Source organism: Polypterus senegalus, chromosome 1 (assembly GCF_016835505.1).
Source record: "Polypterus senegalus isolate Bchr_013 chromosome 1, ASM1683550v1, whole genome shotgun sequence".
NCBI lineage: Eukaryota > Metazoa > Chordata > Cladistia > Polypteriformes > Polypteridae > Polypterus > Polypterus senegalus.
Window position 1 is genome coordinate 285,863,450 of NC_053154.1, and position 14,460 is coordinate 285,877,909.

At 34.1% G+C, this 14,460-nt stretch overlaps 1 protein-coding gene across 3 annotated transcripts in view; it reads left to right on the plus strand.

Annotated features, from left to right (window-relative positions):
• The window catches only part of aldh18a1 (aldehyde dehydrogenase 18 family, member A1), a 35,540-nt gene extending 21,429 nt beyond the window's left edge, over positions 1-14,111 (plus strand). For all 3 annotated transcript variants that reach the window (XM_039776148.1, XM_039776155.1, XM_039776163.1), the window contains exons 10-19: positions 1,504-1,648; positions 5,640-5,713; positions 6,968-7,067; positions 7,765-7,985; positions 9,080-9,217; positions 9,469-9,664; positions 9,897-10,018; positions 10,799-10,985; positions 11,462-11,557; positions 12,055-14,111. In XM_039776148.1, the coding sequence (XP_039632082.1) occupies positions 1,504-1,648; positions 5,640-5,713; positions 6,968-7,067; positions 7,765-7,985; positions 9,080-9,217; positions 9,469-9,664; positions 9,897-10,018; positions 10,799-10,985; positions 11,462-11,557; positions 12,055-12,236 (1,461 nt within the window). In that variant the 3' untranslated portion in view covers positions 12,237-14,111. The remainder of the gene's footprint in view (positions 1-1,503; positions 1,649-5,639; positions 5,714-6,967; positions 7,068-7,764; positions 7,986-9,079; positions 9,218-9,468; positions 9,665-9,896; positions 10,019-10,798; positions 10,986-11,461; positions 11,558-12,054) is intronic.
• The last annotated feature ends 349 nt before the right edge of the window (positions 14,112-14,460 follow it).

Here is a 14,460-nt window from a genome sequence, read left to right on the forward strand (position 1 = left end):
AGTGTTCTTAACAAAGTGTGTAGTCACGCTTGGCACATTTGTTCCGTACTGTACCCAAGCGCGTTTGTCCCCCCTCCCTACTACCCTGCTGACCTGGAGATGCTGCACTCGCACAACGCTTAACGTTCTGGGCCCAGGCACACTTTCGTCATGACAATTCAGCTTTGTGTAAAGCCAATACAATATCTCAACACAGTGTGACAGCATCTGTGTCAACATGATCTATCTTATTTTGTGGTGGTTTTGGAGTCAGTAGGGCAGGATAGCATTGCATCCTATTACAGATTTATCGAGTGTGCAGCGGAGCATTTTGTTGTTAATCATGCTGCACGTCCGAGAAGATTTTTATGGTGAGAATTGCACTATCTGACTTGTTTCATTATTGACGTCATGTCTCTTTTCCGTGCTCGGGCACATTTATCAATCACACTGTTCCTGAATGCTACTGAACCATGCTCGGGCCCACCTCTTCCAAGCAGGTCAGGGCATGTTACAGTTGGCCCGGCACAGAGCAATCACACTAGTAAAATGAATTAGACTTTGCAGGGTTACATGCGGACAAACATGCTCAGGCACTGAATGAATTGCCAGTGTGAGTACACCCTTAATGTGTAGGGCTTGAATACTTTTGAGTTTTTCTTCTTCATTTAAATATCTACAGAAAATGGTTTATTTTGAGTTTGGAAATGTATTGTTACAGTATACATATTCACATTAAAAATACTGAAATGATAAATATGTGTACAAATCTTTTGTTATGCCGAAACATAACTTTCAAGAGGACTGCACACCACTGTATGCAAGTATTTTGAACTGTGGTACAGGTACACCATTCTATATCTAAAATTTACAAAATAAATTAATTTCAAGAGTGGTGTGGTAAAAAGTCAAAAACCTCTTTAGATTTATCTTCAGCAATACGAAATGAAGAATGAATATGCTAGCAAATGTACATTTTGAACCTTTATCCACTTGAGCCTGGTTTACATTAAAAATGCCACTTTCCTTATCCATACCCAGACACCTTTGCGTATCATCATACCATGCAGAATACCCATGACCTCACCCAAAGAAAACTCTAGGTTCATACGGTTCCAGAAAATATTTAAAATTCTGGAACACATCTGACCTAGATCCTAGTGGATCTAAAGAATATAGCTGTGATGGCATGCAACAGAACATAAGACTCCACTGTACACTAAAAGTATTCCCTTTTGAAGAAAATTGAGTTACAAATGACAAATAGTTACACTAGGTGAGTAATAAAAGCTTTGTTCATTCCTAGATTTCCAGGCTAAGAACACTACACGATTGAAAGTGCATTAATTCTTTATATGGATGGTATGCATTTAATTTAATGACTCTGTTTTTGATAATGACCAAGTATTTCTACCTAATTTAATGACTCTTTTTGATAATTACCAAGTATTTCTCACGATAGAGATATGCCATATTGAGATTAAATTTAACTGCAAATTGTTTTAAATATGATCATTTACTCAGGTAAAGGCTGCTCTCTGGGCTTTGCAAGGAGGGACATCTGTCGTAATTGCAAATGGAACACATCCAAAAGTTACAGGGCATGTCATAACTGACATTGTTGAAGGAAAGAAGGTGGGCACTTTCTTTTCAGAAGTGAAACCTGCAGGTGAGTTTAACAAAGTATGTTTTTCACTTTTCAAAACATAAGAAAATGGGTTATTAATGTCAACTTTTAGTATTTTTACATTTTTCAGTACTTGTATTAGACCTTGCACTACAATGTTCTAACTTTTAGGGGAATCTAGCATTTTTACTTTCTGCTTCTACTTTAAAAAGAGTTAAGTAAAGAATGACGCAAAAACATTGATGCTCAAAAAGGTTGCACAAATTTGTGTTTTAAATGACTTGCCATCACAAGCCCAGAGTGCTGTAAATTATATGTATTATTTACAGAGAAACATACATTCTTTAGTTTATTCTTAAAATTCCACTTAAAAGTATCGGAGCAATATACAGTAATTATGAATATAGTTAAGCTTATAGATATGCAAAATAAATACTAAATATAATAGTTTGTGTATATGGGACAGCTGCATTTTCTAATGCATCACTCTGCATTTTTATTTTTTTTATATACAGTATATATGTACTTTTATAAATTTTGGTTCTCAAATGAACTGAATTTTAATAAATAGTAAAATATCCACATTACTAACAGTACAAGTATCTGTGTGTCTGTCCATTTGCTGTGTCTCTGCTATTGCACAGATGGCACAACATAAACATAAGCACTACTTTTATGAATCCTGTCCCAAATGGTATGTGACAGAGCCATAACATCTGGATGGACACGCTACAAAGCAAATGTTAACACTGAGGTCTACATTGATTACTTACATTTCAACCATTTTTAGACAGGTAGCACACCTAGTGAATTTATAATGTTAATAAAGCCATTTCATTCAGTTCAGGGTTGCGGGAGACTTGTGTTTATCCTGCCAACATTGGGTGCAGGGAATGCTGGCCCTAAACAGGGTTCCAGTGTGTCACAAAAGTAGGAATACAGAGGTGTTTGTTATTTTTACTGGCCATGGAGGAAAAAAAAAATGGTTCCCATTATTGCTTGGGTTATAAGCCAAGCAGGATTTCCCTCCATAGCCATATGGCTGTTTACCTCCTACCTGAGTGTTCAGCAATTAACTATCACGACACCGAAGAGTTCAGTAGCAATAAGACATCCATAGTATGTTAATGACATTCCAAATTTATGATGGAGAAGTTTAATCAAAATGGCAGATTGTTAAAAGGAAAAAGAGAGAGAGAAAAAATTTGCCATTTGCAAAAGAATGTGCAACCTTAACGGCATCTTAAGCCTAAAATGTGGCTACTAAAGTTTAGACAATTGTCAAAGATAATAGCTAAGTTATGGGTGGTGTGGAAACCAGGGGGAGTTCCAGCTTCCCAAACACCCAACACGAGCAGTTACAAATACAAGGTACAAGCACAAGGAGGCTTTTATTATGGAAACCTCTTCCACAATACTGTATGTGTTTCTTGCCACCATACCCACAAGTACAATAAAGCCCAGGATAGTACACTCTTTGTATTCTTTTTTTTTACTTTTCTCTCTCTCTGTCTTTCACTGACCACTGACTCACCACCTTCCAACAGACTCTGGCTCATCCAGGTAGCTCCTTTAATCTAATACCTGAGAGTGTTTTTGGTGACATAACACTGCAGTGCAGAAGCATTTGTGGGTGAGGTTGGACCTCTGTGGAGTAGGGACTTCCATATCCCACAGCTCCCCTTGCCAGGTCCCATGAAACCCAACAAGGCTGTCCTCTGGGACTACAATACCAGGCATATCTTGTAAGTACCCATACAGGGGATCCAAACCTGGGTTTACTGCCATCTAGCATTCTGGGGGAGACGAAGCTCTGTTTAAGCTGTCTCCTCCTGTCCTTCCACCTTTAAGGGTGTTCTGGCCTGGTAAGAACATGGGCCTTTCCTCACAGTGCATATGATTAAACTAACATACAAACCCTTAACATTAGGAACTGCTGATGTTTTCTTGCCATTTGTAGGATTGCAACTTACTGAAAATTTTTTTTTTCTAAATATTAAACATTAGCTAATTAGCTATTTCCACTTAAATGCATTCAATTTTGTTATGTAATACATTGTTTTTCAGTTTATTAATAAACGCAGCCAAGTGTTGTTGCGTGCAAATATTTTAAAAGCATCTCCTAATGGCAACATAGAGAGAACACTAACCTGGGGCACCATATCTAACTCTAGGTGGGAGCTGAGAGACTAATTGCATCAGACTTGTACACTTATATAAAATAATTTTCATAAGTATAATGCAAAACCTGTCAGTCCATTTAAGTATTTAGGCTTGCTTAGTAGATAACTATAAGAATAAAATCTAAACTTAAATCCGAAATCATAATTCCTGTAGCATTTGCTACTGCGGAGGATATTAGTAGATCATTTGTAAAGCAATACCAGGCAGTTTCTGATGTCTTCCTAGCATAATGGTTATAATTCTGGGTTCATATCTTAAAACTAGTCCTTATTCATGTTTGAATTTGGAGAATATCCCAAGGTCTGCATAGGTTTTGCGCTCACATAATAAAAGCACTTGTCATTGTAATTGGTTATTTACAAAGTTTAATTTTGTTCACACGCAGTCATGGCATACATTCATTTGCCCTACAAGATTTGTATTTTGAAGTATAGCATTGTTTATAGATTATACCAAGAAACTGCTCATAATCACAGTCTTTTGGCATCGGAGCAAGCATGAAACAAAAGCCTTAAAACCTACCAAATAATGTTTCCTTTGTAGCAAAGAATGTTCCCCAGTTGTGCTGCAAATCTCTGGATGTAAAATATATGAGGAAATCGTGCATCCATGTAATTGTCAGGAAAAAAAATATTTCTCTCCACTATTAAAAAAAAAGCCTGGCTGTATTGTTTCTTTCCTCATTTCCATTGTGAGAGCCTTTCATTCCCATGTGGTGTGGTTATTGGAAGCTAGCTTTCTGAATTTTTGGTGGAATTTATAAAGGATTTGGACAAATATCACATTTCATACCATTAACATGCCTGGATGTGGTTGAGGAAAAGTTTAGACTCAATGCTGAACCTACTTAATATGACATGAGAGGAATAAGGACAGAACTGGAGAGATGGGAGGAAAATGTATAGCCTGAAGCTGCGGTGAGATGTTTCATCTTTCCAAATGTCTTCAGTTTTTTCTAAGCATATTAGTAATAAGGTCAACGGAAATTGTAGACACTCCCATTTTATTCTCACATTCAGGTATTTACATGTTTGCCCAAGTGTTGTGCTAAATCACAGTGATTCTCGAACCACTTAACACCCATTTCATGGACAAATAAATGTTAGCCATGATTGTGAAAAAATGAACCTTGAGTTTGAAAATATAGAATGTCTGGTTTAAATTTACATTCATTGAGTACATACTGGATTTGCTGGTTTCACTTTTGATCCATTTTTCCATGTAAGGCATGCAGTCATAACATAGTAAGATGGATAAACCAGGTTACTCTCTCTCTGCTTACTTTTTTCCAGCCTCCTCATTAGAAATTTCCAGACAGTTCTATGACATTCAAGAGAAGGCAATACTGTAACATGCACTCACACCAAAACTTTATACTATCTTAAACTCTAACTCTCAGATTCTGTCCTTCCAATGTTTTAGTTTTCAAATTGTAATTATTTATTTACTTGATTTTGAGTTCTTCATGTTATTAAAAATATATACAATTAGGTTTTTTGTGCTTGAGGGTATTGATTTACTATCCTCTTAGATATCTTTTGTTATACAAAGACAAATGTCTCTCCAGTTAAAATTAAAATATGTAGGCCACTGTACCAGAATATTTATGCTAGTTTAACTCTTACCGTGATTTGTCTGTTTGGAATCAGTAAGAGCACCCCTACATTTTATGTGTTCAGGATGAAACTTTAACATTTTTTTTTTGCTTATTATTAATTGGGAAGTCTAATAGGAAAAGTCAAATGTCCTGTAATTTCTATCTCTTTCTTTCTTTATGCAAATAAATGTCTTTTACAGTATTGTGTTTCTTTGAGTTTCAAATTTACTGTTTACTCCCTTTAATAATTAGGTCCCACTGTGGAGCAGCAGGCAGAAATGGCTCGAAGTGGAGGTCGAACTCTAGCTTCTTTATTGCCTGAACAGGTAGTATAACCGCTATTGAAAAGAAACATTGTATGACGAATGTTGTTATATTCCCAGCCAGTCTGCTGAGTTAAAAGGAAATATACATTTATTGATTAATGGAAAAACATTACAGAAAACCTGGATTTTGTTCACGTTAGTAATGTTCAGATTCTAAGAAACAAATGCATAGTATTTTTAAAACTGAGTTAGGAGCACTTTTTTTTTTTCTTTCTGTCCACCTTAGTAGTGTAGACTATGGTAGGATGGCAGGATGACGGCCAATCTCTTGGCTGCATCCTAACGGTGCTATCTTTCGTCTTTACACCTGGTGCAGCTACATTGTTCTTATGTGTGACTGACATTTCTTTTGGGGAGGTCTTCTGTCCTCTTTCTCCGATGTAGAACCCTCATCCTCATCTGACTTCACCACTGTTATACCATGTCTTAATTTGAAAATTAACGGTGTCAGATCAGGGGGTAGCGTGAATGTGACTGAGAGAATAAAACTGAATAATAATAAAAAAAAAAAGAACACTAACCTTTACAAGTACCATACATTTACACTGGCTGTTACAGACTGCAATCAATTGTATGTTTTTATTCTATAATAGTAACAATAAGAGCAGCTTACTACTCAAAACGGTAAATGCAGGAAGGACCCAGAATCGAACCCGCAACCTCTTGCTTATAAGACAGCAGTTCTTACTGCTGCACCAGCCAAGCGAACGTGTCCGCATCGTAACCTAACCCAATTTTCTTTTCTTTGGTTATATTCTTGAATAAAAGTGCACTTGTTTTGTTATACATGTACCTTCTCTGAAAGTGTTTATTTGATATTTGGACTTCAGGCTTCACATATTATACACTTCATATCAACATTTTGTCATTAGTACTATAACATGAAATGTGTGCATTTCAAATAACAATATATTATTTATCCAATACAATTCCAGGCACCTAACACCCAGTTAAACAGACTTGAGCTTGGAGAATTTTGCTTCTCACTTCAGCTGCCTTGGTGGGCGTTGGGATAGCAGGCTGCTTGTGCTAATTGACACATTTGCAAAACAAAGATGCTGATGAGGAGGTGCAAGGGAATTTAAGGTGGCCCGGTATTACAACTATTTTCATAGGCTTCAGGGAGTCTAGTGTTAAAGAATGGCTTATTAAGGAAGTTTTTAAAATTTGCAGTTTGGGAACATGCTGCCTCCTTGCATCTTAATTCTGTTGTTGCACAATTGATTTTTCAAGAGTATTGTTTCTGTTTTTCAGAGAGCTGAAATAATCTGTCATCTGGCCGATTTATTGACAGACCAAAAAGAAGAGATTCTTTCTGCTAACAAAACAGACTTGGAAATTGCTGTTGGTGGAGGTAATGTTAATATTTGGATGTTTGCTTAGTTATAATAGCCTCCCACCACCAGATTGGATATCTCTTTCCCTACCCCCTATTTTTATACTAAATATTTAATTTATTGTTGCAGTCCAGTATTCTTTGATTTTATAATTTTAATATTAATGATAAATACATAACTAAAATATTGCTCTGTGATTGTTCATATTGTTGGTAGATTTGTTGCTACATTAAGTTTAATTGCTTTTTCACTTGTTAATTTATGTTTGTAAATGTATTGGGTATTACATCTCACTTTTTGGCCATCCGCTTTTGTTACCTGTCCTACTATTCTTGCTGAACAAACGGGCCCTTGCCTGACATTACTCAGATATGTTTACATCTTTTGTAAGTCACTTTGAATAAAAGCATCTGCCAAGCAAATAAAATGTAAATGTTACTCTGTGTTGTCATCAGTTTGTTTCCCTAAGCTGTAGTGTATTGTACTTAAGAAGATTCTTCTTTTCTGAAACTTCTGCTTTGCACTGCATGTGTAATTAAAATTAATTTGAAGATTTTATTTTTCAGACTTTCTGACAGCACAATAAATATGAAAAAAAATACATTTACATAATGTTTTTTAACAATTTAAAACCTTGTCTCTTTTTGTGTTTTTTTTTTTTTTTTTCTTTCTCAATGCTTACATATGCTTAATTTGGCTTTTTTACAATTGTAGGCCGATTATCTCCACCACTGCTGAAAAGGCTGAGTCTTTCTTCAGCAAAATTGAACAGCTTAGCTATTGGTTTAAGGCAGATTGCCGCATCTTCTCAGGATAGCGTTGGTCGAGTGATACGGCGTACACGTATTGCAAACAATTTGGAATTGGAGCAAATAACTGTCCCTATTGGTGTCCTTCTTGTGATATTTGAGTCTCGCCCTGACTGTCTTCCGCAAGTAAGTTTGTCTGTGTAGATTTCTTTTTACAATCTTGTTTTTAGAATTTTTCCTTTTTTGACGAAAATTTTAATTTTATTATTTTAAATTTGGGTTTTTGCACATTTTAAAATGTACATTGCAGTAAACACATTAAATTTTCACAACAAACTAGCCACGATGTCTTAGAGAAGCCTGGAAACGTCACTGTTTGTTGTCTTAAATTTCTTCAAGTTAGTTTTTTTTAATTATAAACTGTAAGTGAATTAAGATATCAATAGTGGATTCACTCTAAAGAGCTTGTTTTACTCCAGAAGAAAACCACCTTTCATTGTGGTAAGAATGAAAAGACATTGGACAAACAGAGGACATTTAGCTCATTAGTGTTGATTGATGAAATTTGTTCAACATTATAGAATATATAACACTGTTCCCTGTGCCTGCAGCCATGGTTGCATGGCAGAGAGAGAGAGAGAGATCTATATATCTGTATGTAATGTGTGTGTGTGTGTGTGTATATATGTGTGTGTGTGTATATGTATATCTATATCTATATATATATATATATGTGTATATGTATATCTATATATATATATATATATATATATATATATATATATATATATATATATATATATATATATATATATACACACACATATATACCTTTGCCAGTACCCTAAAATGTTTGATTGCTTTCATTTCTTTAACCATAAACAGTCATATTTACACTCTAGTTTTGGTAATTTCACATGCTTGACTGCTTTGGAGAATGCAGTATTAATATAAAAACTAAGGTTAATACTTCACTGTAGATATCCATTATAGGCTGTTAATAACCGTCTGCATGTTTTAAAAAAAAAATATGCCTTTTTAACATGATCTAAAACAAATAAATGATAAAAATAAAACAAAGTAATATATTTCATGCGGTTTGTTGTAAAATAATAAAGCATGACAGAACAACTCTTGTCAAAACGCTTACTAATAAGCTACATTTTTAGTATATTATGAATAAAACTGTTCCAAAATGTAATACAATATAAAACCTAATAATTAACGTAATTAGCATGATGTAAACATTTTGTGAATTAATACTCTCATGTGCCTTTTAGGTTTCAGCACTGGCTATTGCTAGTGGAAATGCATTGTTGCTGAAAGGAGGAAAGGAGGCTTCAAATACCAATAACATCTTACATCAACTAACACAAGAAGCTCTATCCATCCATGGAGTCAAGGATGCTGTTCAGCTGGTATGGAATTTTAAAACGTGTGTCTTGCTCTTTATTTTTTGTATAAGGGTAAATAAAAGTTTTGCAACTGAAGTCCTGTAAAATATACATGTGGGACCAAGTACTGCTTAACAGCATTAAAACTGAACATTTGAATTTTATTTCAAAATGTTTGATTTACCATCTGCCTTTTTTTTTTTTTTTTTATATAAATACATTCTATTTTATCATTTTATCAATATTAATTCAGCTTCATGGGCTTAATGTTTTAGGTTAGCACCCGTGAAGAAGTTGAAGATCTTTGCAGACTTAATCAGCTAATTGACTTAATTATACCAAGAGGCTCATCTCAGCTTGTTAAGAATATCCAGCATGCAGCTAAAGGAATTCCTGTTCTTGGACACAGTGAAGGAATCTGTCATGTTTATGTTGACTCTGAAGCCAGTACTGATAAAGTTATAAAAATTGGTAATTGCTGATAATATGCTGAAATGTTTTGTGTTTCTACTTGGTTAAGTAGATCTTTATCAAGCTGTTAACCTAAAAATATAATAATTTAATATGAATTGTAACAATGGGGTTGGTAAGATGGGATAACGTATATTTCATGTACTTTTTTTATTTTTTTTTTTTAAAGTCCGCATTTTGATGCTTTGTCAACTTTTGTTTATGGTAATTCATAGCGTATTTATTTTTACAGTAAGAGATTCAAAGTGTGATTACCCAGCTGCATGCAATGCATTGGAAACTCTTCTAGTTCACAGAGATCTTTTAAGAACTCCACTTTTTGACCAGATCATTGACATGCTTCGTGTGGAACGAGTAAGTTACATTTTTCATATGTGTAAATAGTATCTTATATGTATTAGTTGAAGTGACATTAAATGTCTATGTTGTGAAAGTGTATGTGTGTATACATGAGGTCCAACAGAAAAAAGACAGTTCCTTTAGTTGTTTATTTAACAAATTAAGAAAACTATAACTACATTAACTTTCAGAATAGTTCCCTTTGGAGTTGACACACAGCTGCATACAATACTGCCATCTTTCAAACCAATTCTGCAGATCATTTTCTGAAAGGCTTTTGAGGATTTCCATCGGTTTTGCTTTCACATATTCTACCAACAAAAAAAATGAGCTCCTTTGAGAACTGACTTGTGCAATTCAAAAATGTGTACATGAGACGTGTACTCTTCACTGTAAGCCTCAGTCAATAATTGAGTAGTTTCTGTTGCAGATTTCTTCAGTTGCACAAGAAAGTTGACGTTAACACACTGTTCACTCTTGCACTCCGACTTTTTCCAAATGATGGTAAGAAAATGTCTATATCTGAACATGTGTCCACTTGTACTGAGTGAAGTGATCAAGTTGTGCCTCTTCTCACTGTGTCAAGTTAAAATATTTTCTATAACCATCTCTCCGTTTCTCCCCTCCCACTCTTGGTTCCCGAGCTTATAGGGTATTTTTTTTGTGTTGGACCTTTGTGTGTGTAAGTGTATATATAATTTATATTTAACAATAAATATACACTTAGTGTCTGATAGGTTTTGGGTTTTGTTCTTTTTTTACTTTCTATTATAGTCTATTTTCTTGTTTATCTAGGTGAAAATACATGCCGGACCAAAGTTTGCATCCTATTTAACATTTAGCCCTTCAGAAGTGAAATCCCTGAGAACTGAATATGGTGACTTAGAGTGCTGCATTGAAGTTGTAGACAGCATGCAGGATGCAATTGATCACATTCATAAATATGGCAGCTCTCACACAGATGTTATTGTAACAGAGAATGGTAAGCACTTCCACAGGAGTAAACTATGTTTACTTTATTATTAATATCCCTTCAGTGAGATAAACACTTCTTGAAAGAGGTCACTGCCAAGGAGTATTTAAAGTCTGGATCCTGCCAGACACTTATTCAAATCTGAGATTACTGTTAATGATGATATCAGATATGGTACTAGTATTACACACTTCTAGGGCAATTTCCTGAATGCTCTCCAGTCACAATATTGCCACAAACTGGTACAAATGCTTCTGTTTGTGCAGGCAGGCGGGAAATTTTCAATGGCTGTAAGATCATTTTTAAGCAGTGTAATTATGTATTGTAGTAACTTGGATATTAAAGTACTGTATTAAATTTCCTTACAGCCTTCCTTCCCTCTGTAGAGGCGTTTTTTTTTTAAACTTGCAAATTGTTGTAATTGTGGGAATGTTGTGGATAATATTAATGCTTTTTAATGTGCATTTTTACTTTTTAATTTTCAGAAAACACAGCAGAACAGTTCTTGCAGCAGTTGGATAGTGCCTGTGTTTTTTGGAATGCAAGCTCTCGTTTCTCTGATGGTTACCGATTCGGTTTAGGTTTGTTTTATATATATTTTTATTCGTTTTGTTACCTTCTGCAAAAACAAAGACAGATGATGACTTGCTGAACAAGAGAAAATAAAATTATTAATTGTTAAAATAGTTAATACTGTAAATTTTAAAATCCTAAAGTAATCTTAAGACTGTGTATGCACCTTTGCTATCCACATAGCTTCAGTGTGTTTGCATTTTTTAATTTGTATTTTATAAAGCTTTCAGATTTCTGAATTTTAGTTGTACCCCCTCTTTAATACCCCACCTCACCCCCTTTGGGGATTACGACCATTTTCTAGGTATAGTTGTGTACCCATAAAAATCCAGTCATTTTCTGCTTTTTTTTTAAATTATTGAACTTAAATATTTATTATTTACAATTATATATTGAATTCAAAAAGTAAAGGAATGTTTGATTTTCTGACAAACCCCATAGTGTTTCCACAATGTTCCAGTTAATTAATTGATGAATACACTGATAAATATCCTTATATCTTCAGGGGCTGAAGTTGGTATTAGTACATCAAGAATCCATGCTCGTGGACCTGTTGGATTAGAAGGTCTATTGACTACTAAATGGATTCTTCGTGGAGATGGACACACAGTGGCAGATTTTTCAGAACAAGGAAGTTCAAAATACCTTCATGAGAACATGCCTATAACTCGAAGAACCTCCAATTAAAATTTGTCCTGTGGAAAGAAGAATAATTAATTTAAGAAGGATGATATTTCTCTATTGTGTTATGAAAAAAATTTTTTGACATAATTCAATAATGGAAAGATGACATTCACCAAAATAAAATGTATAACTTGTCTTAATAACAAGATCTTAAACTGCTAAAGCACTCCCAGCCATGGATATGGAAAAACATAGCATTGCAAAAATGAGATTTGGTCCTTTGTCTTCTCTCCTTCCTCTTCCTTTAAGATGACTTTTCAAAAAAAAAAAAAAAGACTTTTATACTATTTTTTATATCACTGGATCCAAGAAAAACATATTTGAACTTCTTGAAATTGAACCTTGGTAAAATATTTATCCATTTATGGCTATTTTCTTATTTGTATTCATTATCGTTAGCCAGCGATATTTAATGTCAGGCAGCATTCCCAACATGGCACTTTATATATTAAATGACCTTATTTTATCTTCATAAAAGATGTATTTGTGGAAGAGAAATGTTATTAGGCAAAAAAAAGAAATTAATTGTATCAAATTTGGTGGTGTCTGGTATAAAAACTACAGTGGTAACTAATTTAAAGTTAGAGTGAAACATTTTATAGTTACCATGGTAACATTCTGCAATTTTCAAACATCCCTTTTTAAAAATGTTCTTTAGCAGCTGCTATCATAGATCAGAAGTTTTTGCTGCTATTAATGTGATCATGGTTTTTGCAAAGTCCAGAGAAAAAGAATTTGGAATATTATCACCCCCGTTTGAAATGTACATGCATGAACATATTCTTATGTAAACTTTTACAGTGAATAAGAATTTTTGGGGAGACTGTTGCTGAAATGTTGAGGTTTATTTGTTTGAATTCTTTTGTCCCGAGTTTCTACCAAGACACCACTCACTCCCTAAGATCTCTGCAGTGCTGCTAATTCTTAACCTTGATAAATAAGAAATTTAGCTATTTCGTGTTATGTGCTAGATTTACAAATAAAACTGAGCTTAAATAGTGGTGTGTATGTGACTGTCTGCACCTATGTATAGGTGAGATTGTATTCAGAAATGTACACATCTTAATAAAGAATATATTTTATAAATAGTGGAATGTATTTCTAAGTAGTACAATCTATAATTATTTTTCTTTATTAAAATGTGTACGTTTTAGGTTAGATTTCAGTAAAAAAAAATATGTTCCAGTATTTCTATCTGATGATTGTGTACTGCAGAGAAGTGTGTGTTTGTTTTCCTAGATAAATTCAGAAACATATTTCCTTTTGACAGTGTAAACAACTAGTCTGACAAGTGTTTTGGGTAATCAAATTAAAAAAAAGATGTTTGTGCAGAAGTTCTAGTAACTGTTCAAATATGAATTTTCTTTATTACACAAAGCTTTCCTTCATAATGGTGGTACAAGTCTCCTTTTAAATTGTTTGCCAAAAAATTGTTTAACAAGCCTTATTTTTAAGAATAATCTTAATCCTTTCAGGGCTGTTTTGTCAAGAAAGTAGTGTTTATTTTTAATCCCCTGCATGGCGCATATGGTGTCCTTTTTACTCTCTCCAACAAAACACCACCATTCCTCATTAAAATCTATATTTTGCCTCTTACCTGAGACAAAAACTGGATCTGCATTCTATCGTGCCACAAACGGACTTTTCATCCAAAAATACAGGCTGGGCTCTTCAAGCCATGGTATTTGTCAATGATTTTCATATGCAATGGAAATTTATTTTAGAGAGCCAGCCATGCTTCCCCTTTAATCTTTCTTTGAAACTTCTCTATGCTGCATGATTGTTGCACGTTCTGTTTCTTTGCTTATTACAACGCTTTGTAATGTGCATTTTCAGTTTTTTATGTTCATAAATAAAGTGTTAAAACAATTACATTTACTCCCTTGATGCTTAAAGTGGTGTTCATTTTCATTTTTCCTATCATTTAATTTTGGTGTATTAAATTGCATATTTTTTTTCGTTGATGTTTATGATGTGCGAGGCTAACAGACAAGCGTAATTGAGCGATAATTGCAATAGTAGAAAAATGCATCAATGCCCTAAAATGTGCAATGTAAAGGCCCAATTTTAAGTAACAGGAAAGGGACACGAAAGATGCTGTTAACATTAAGGAAGAAACGTAATCGTGTTATACTTCAAAATCATTTAATAAGTGCAAAAAGCAGATTGGAAAAATGCTGAATACAAATGTTTTATAAGCCAAGTGGCAAAATGCACAATCAACCTT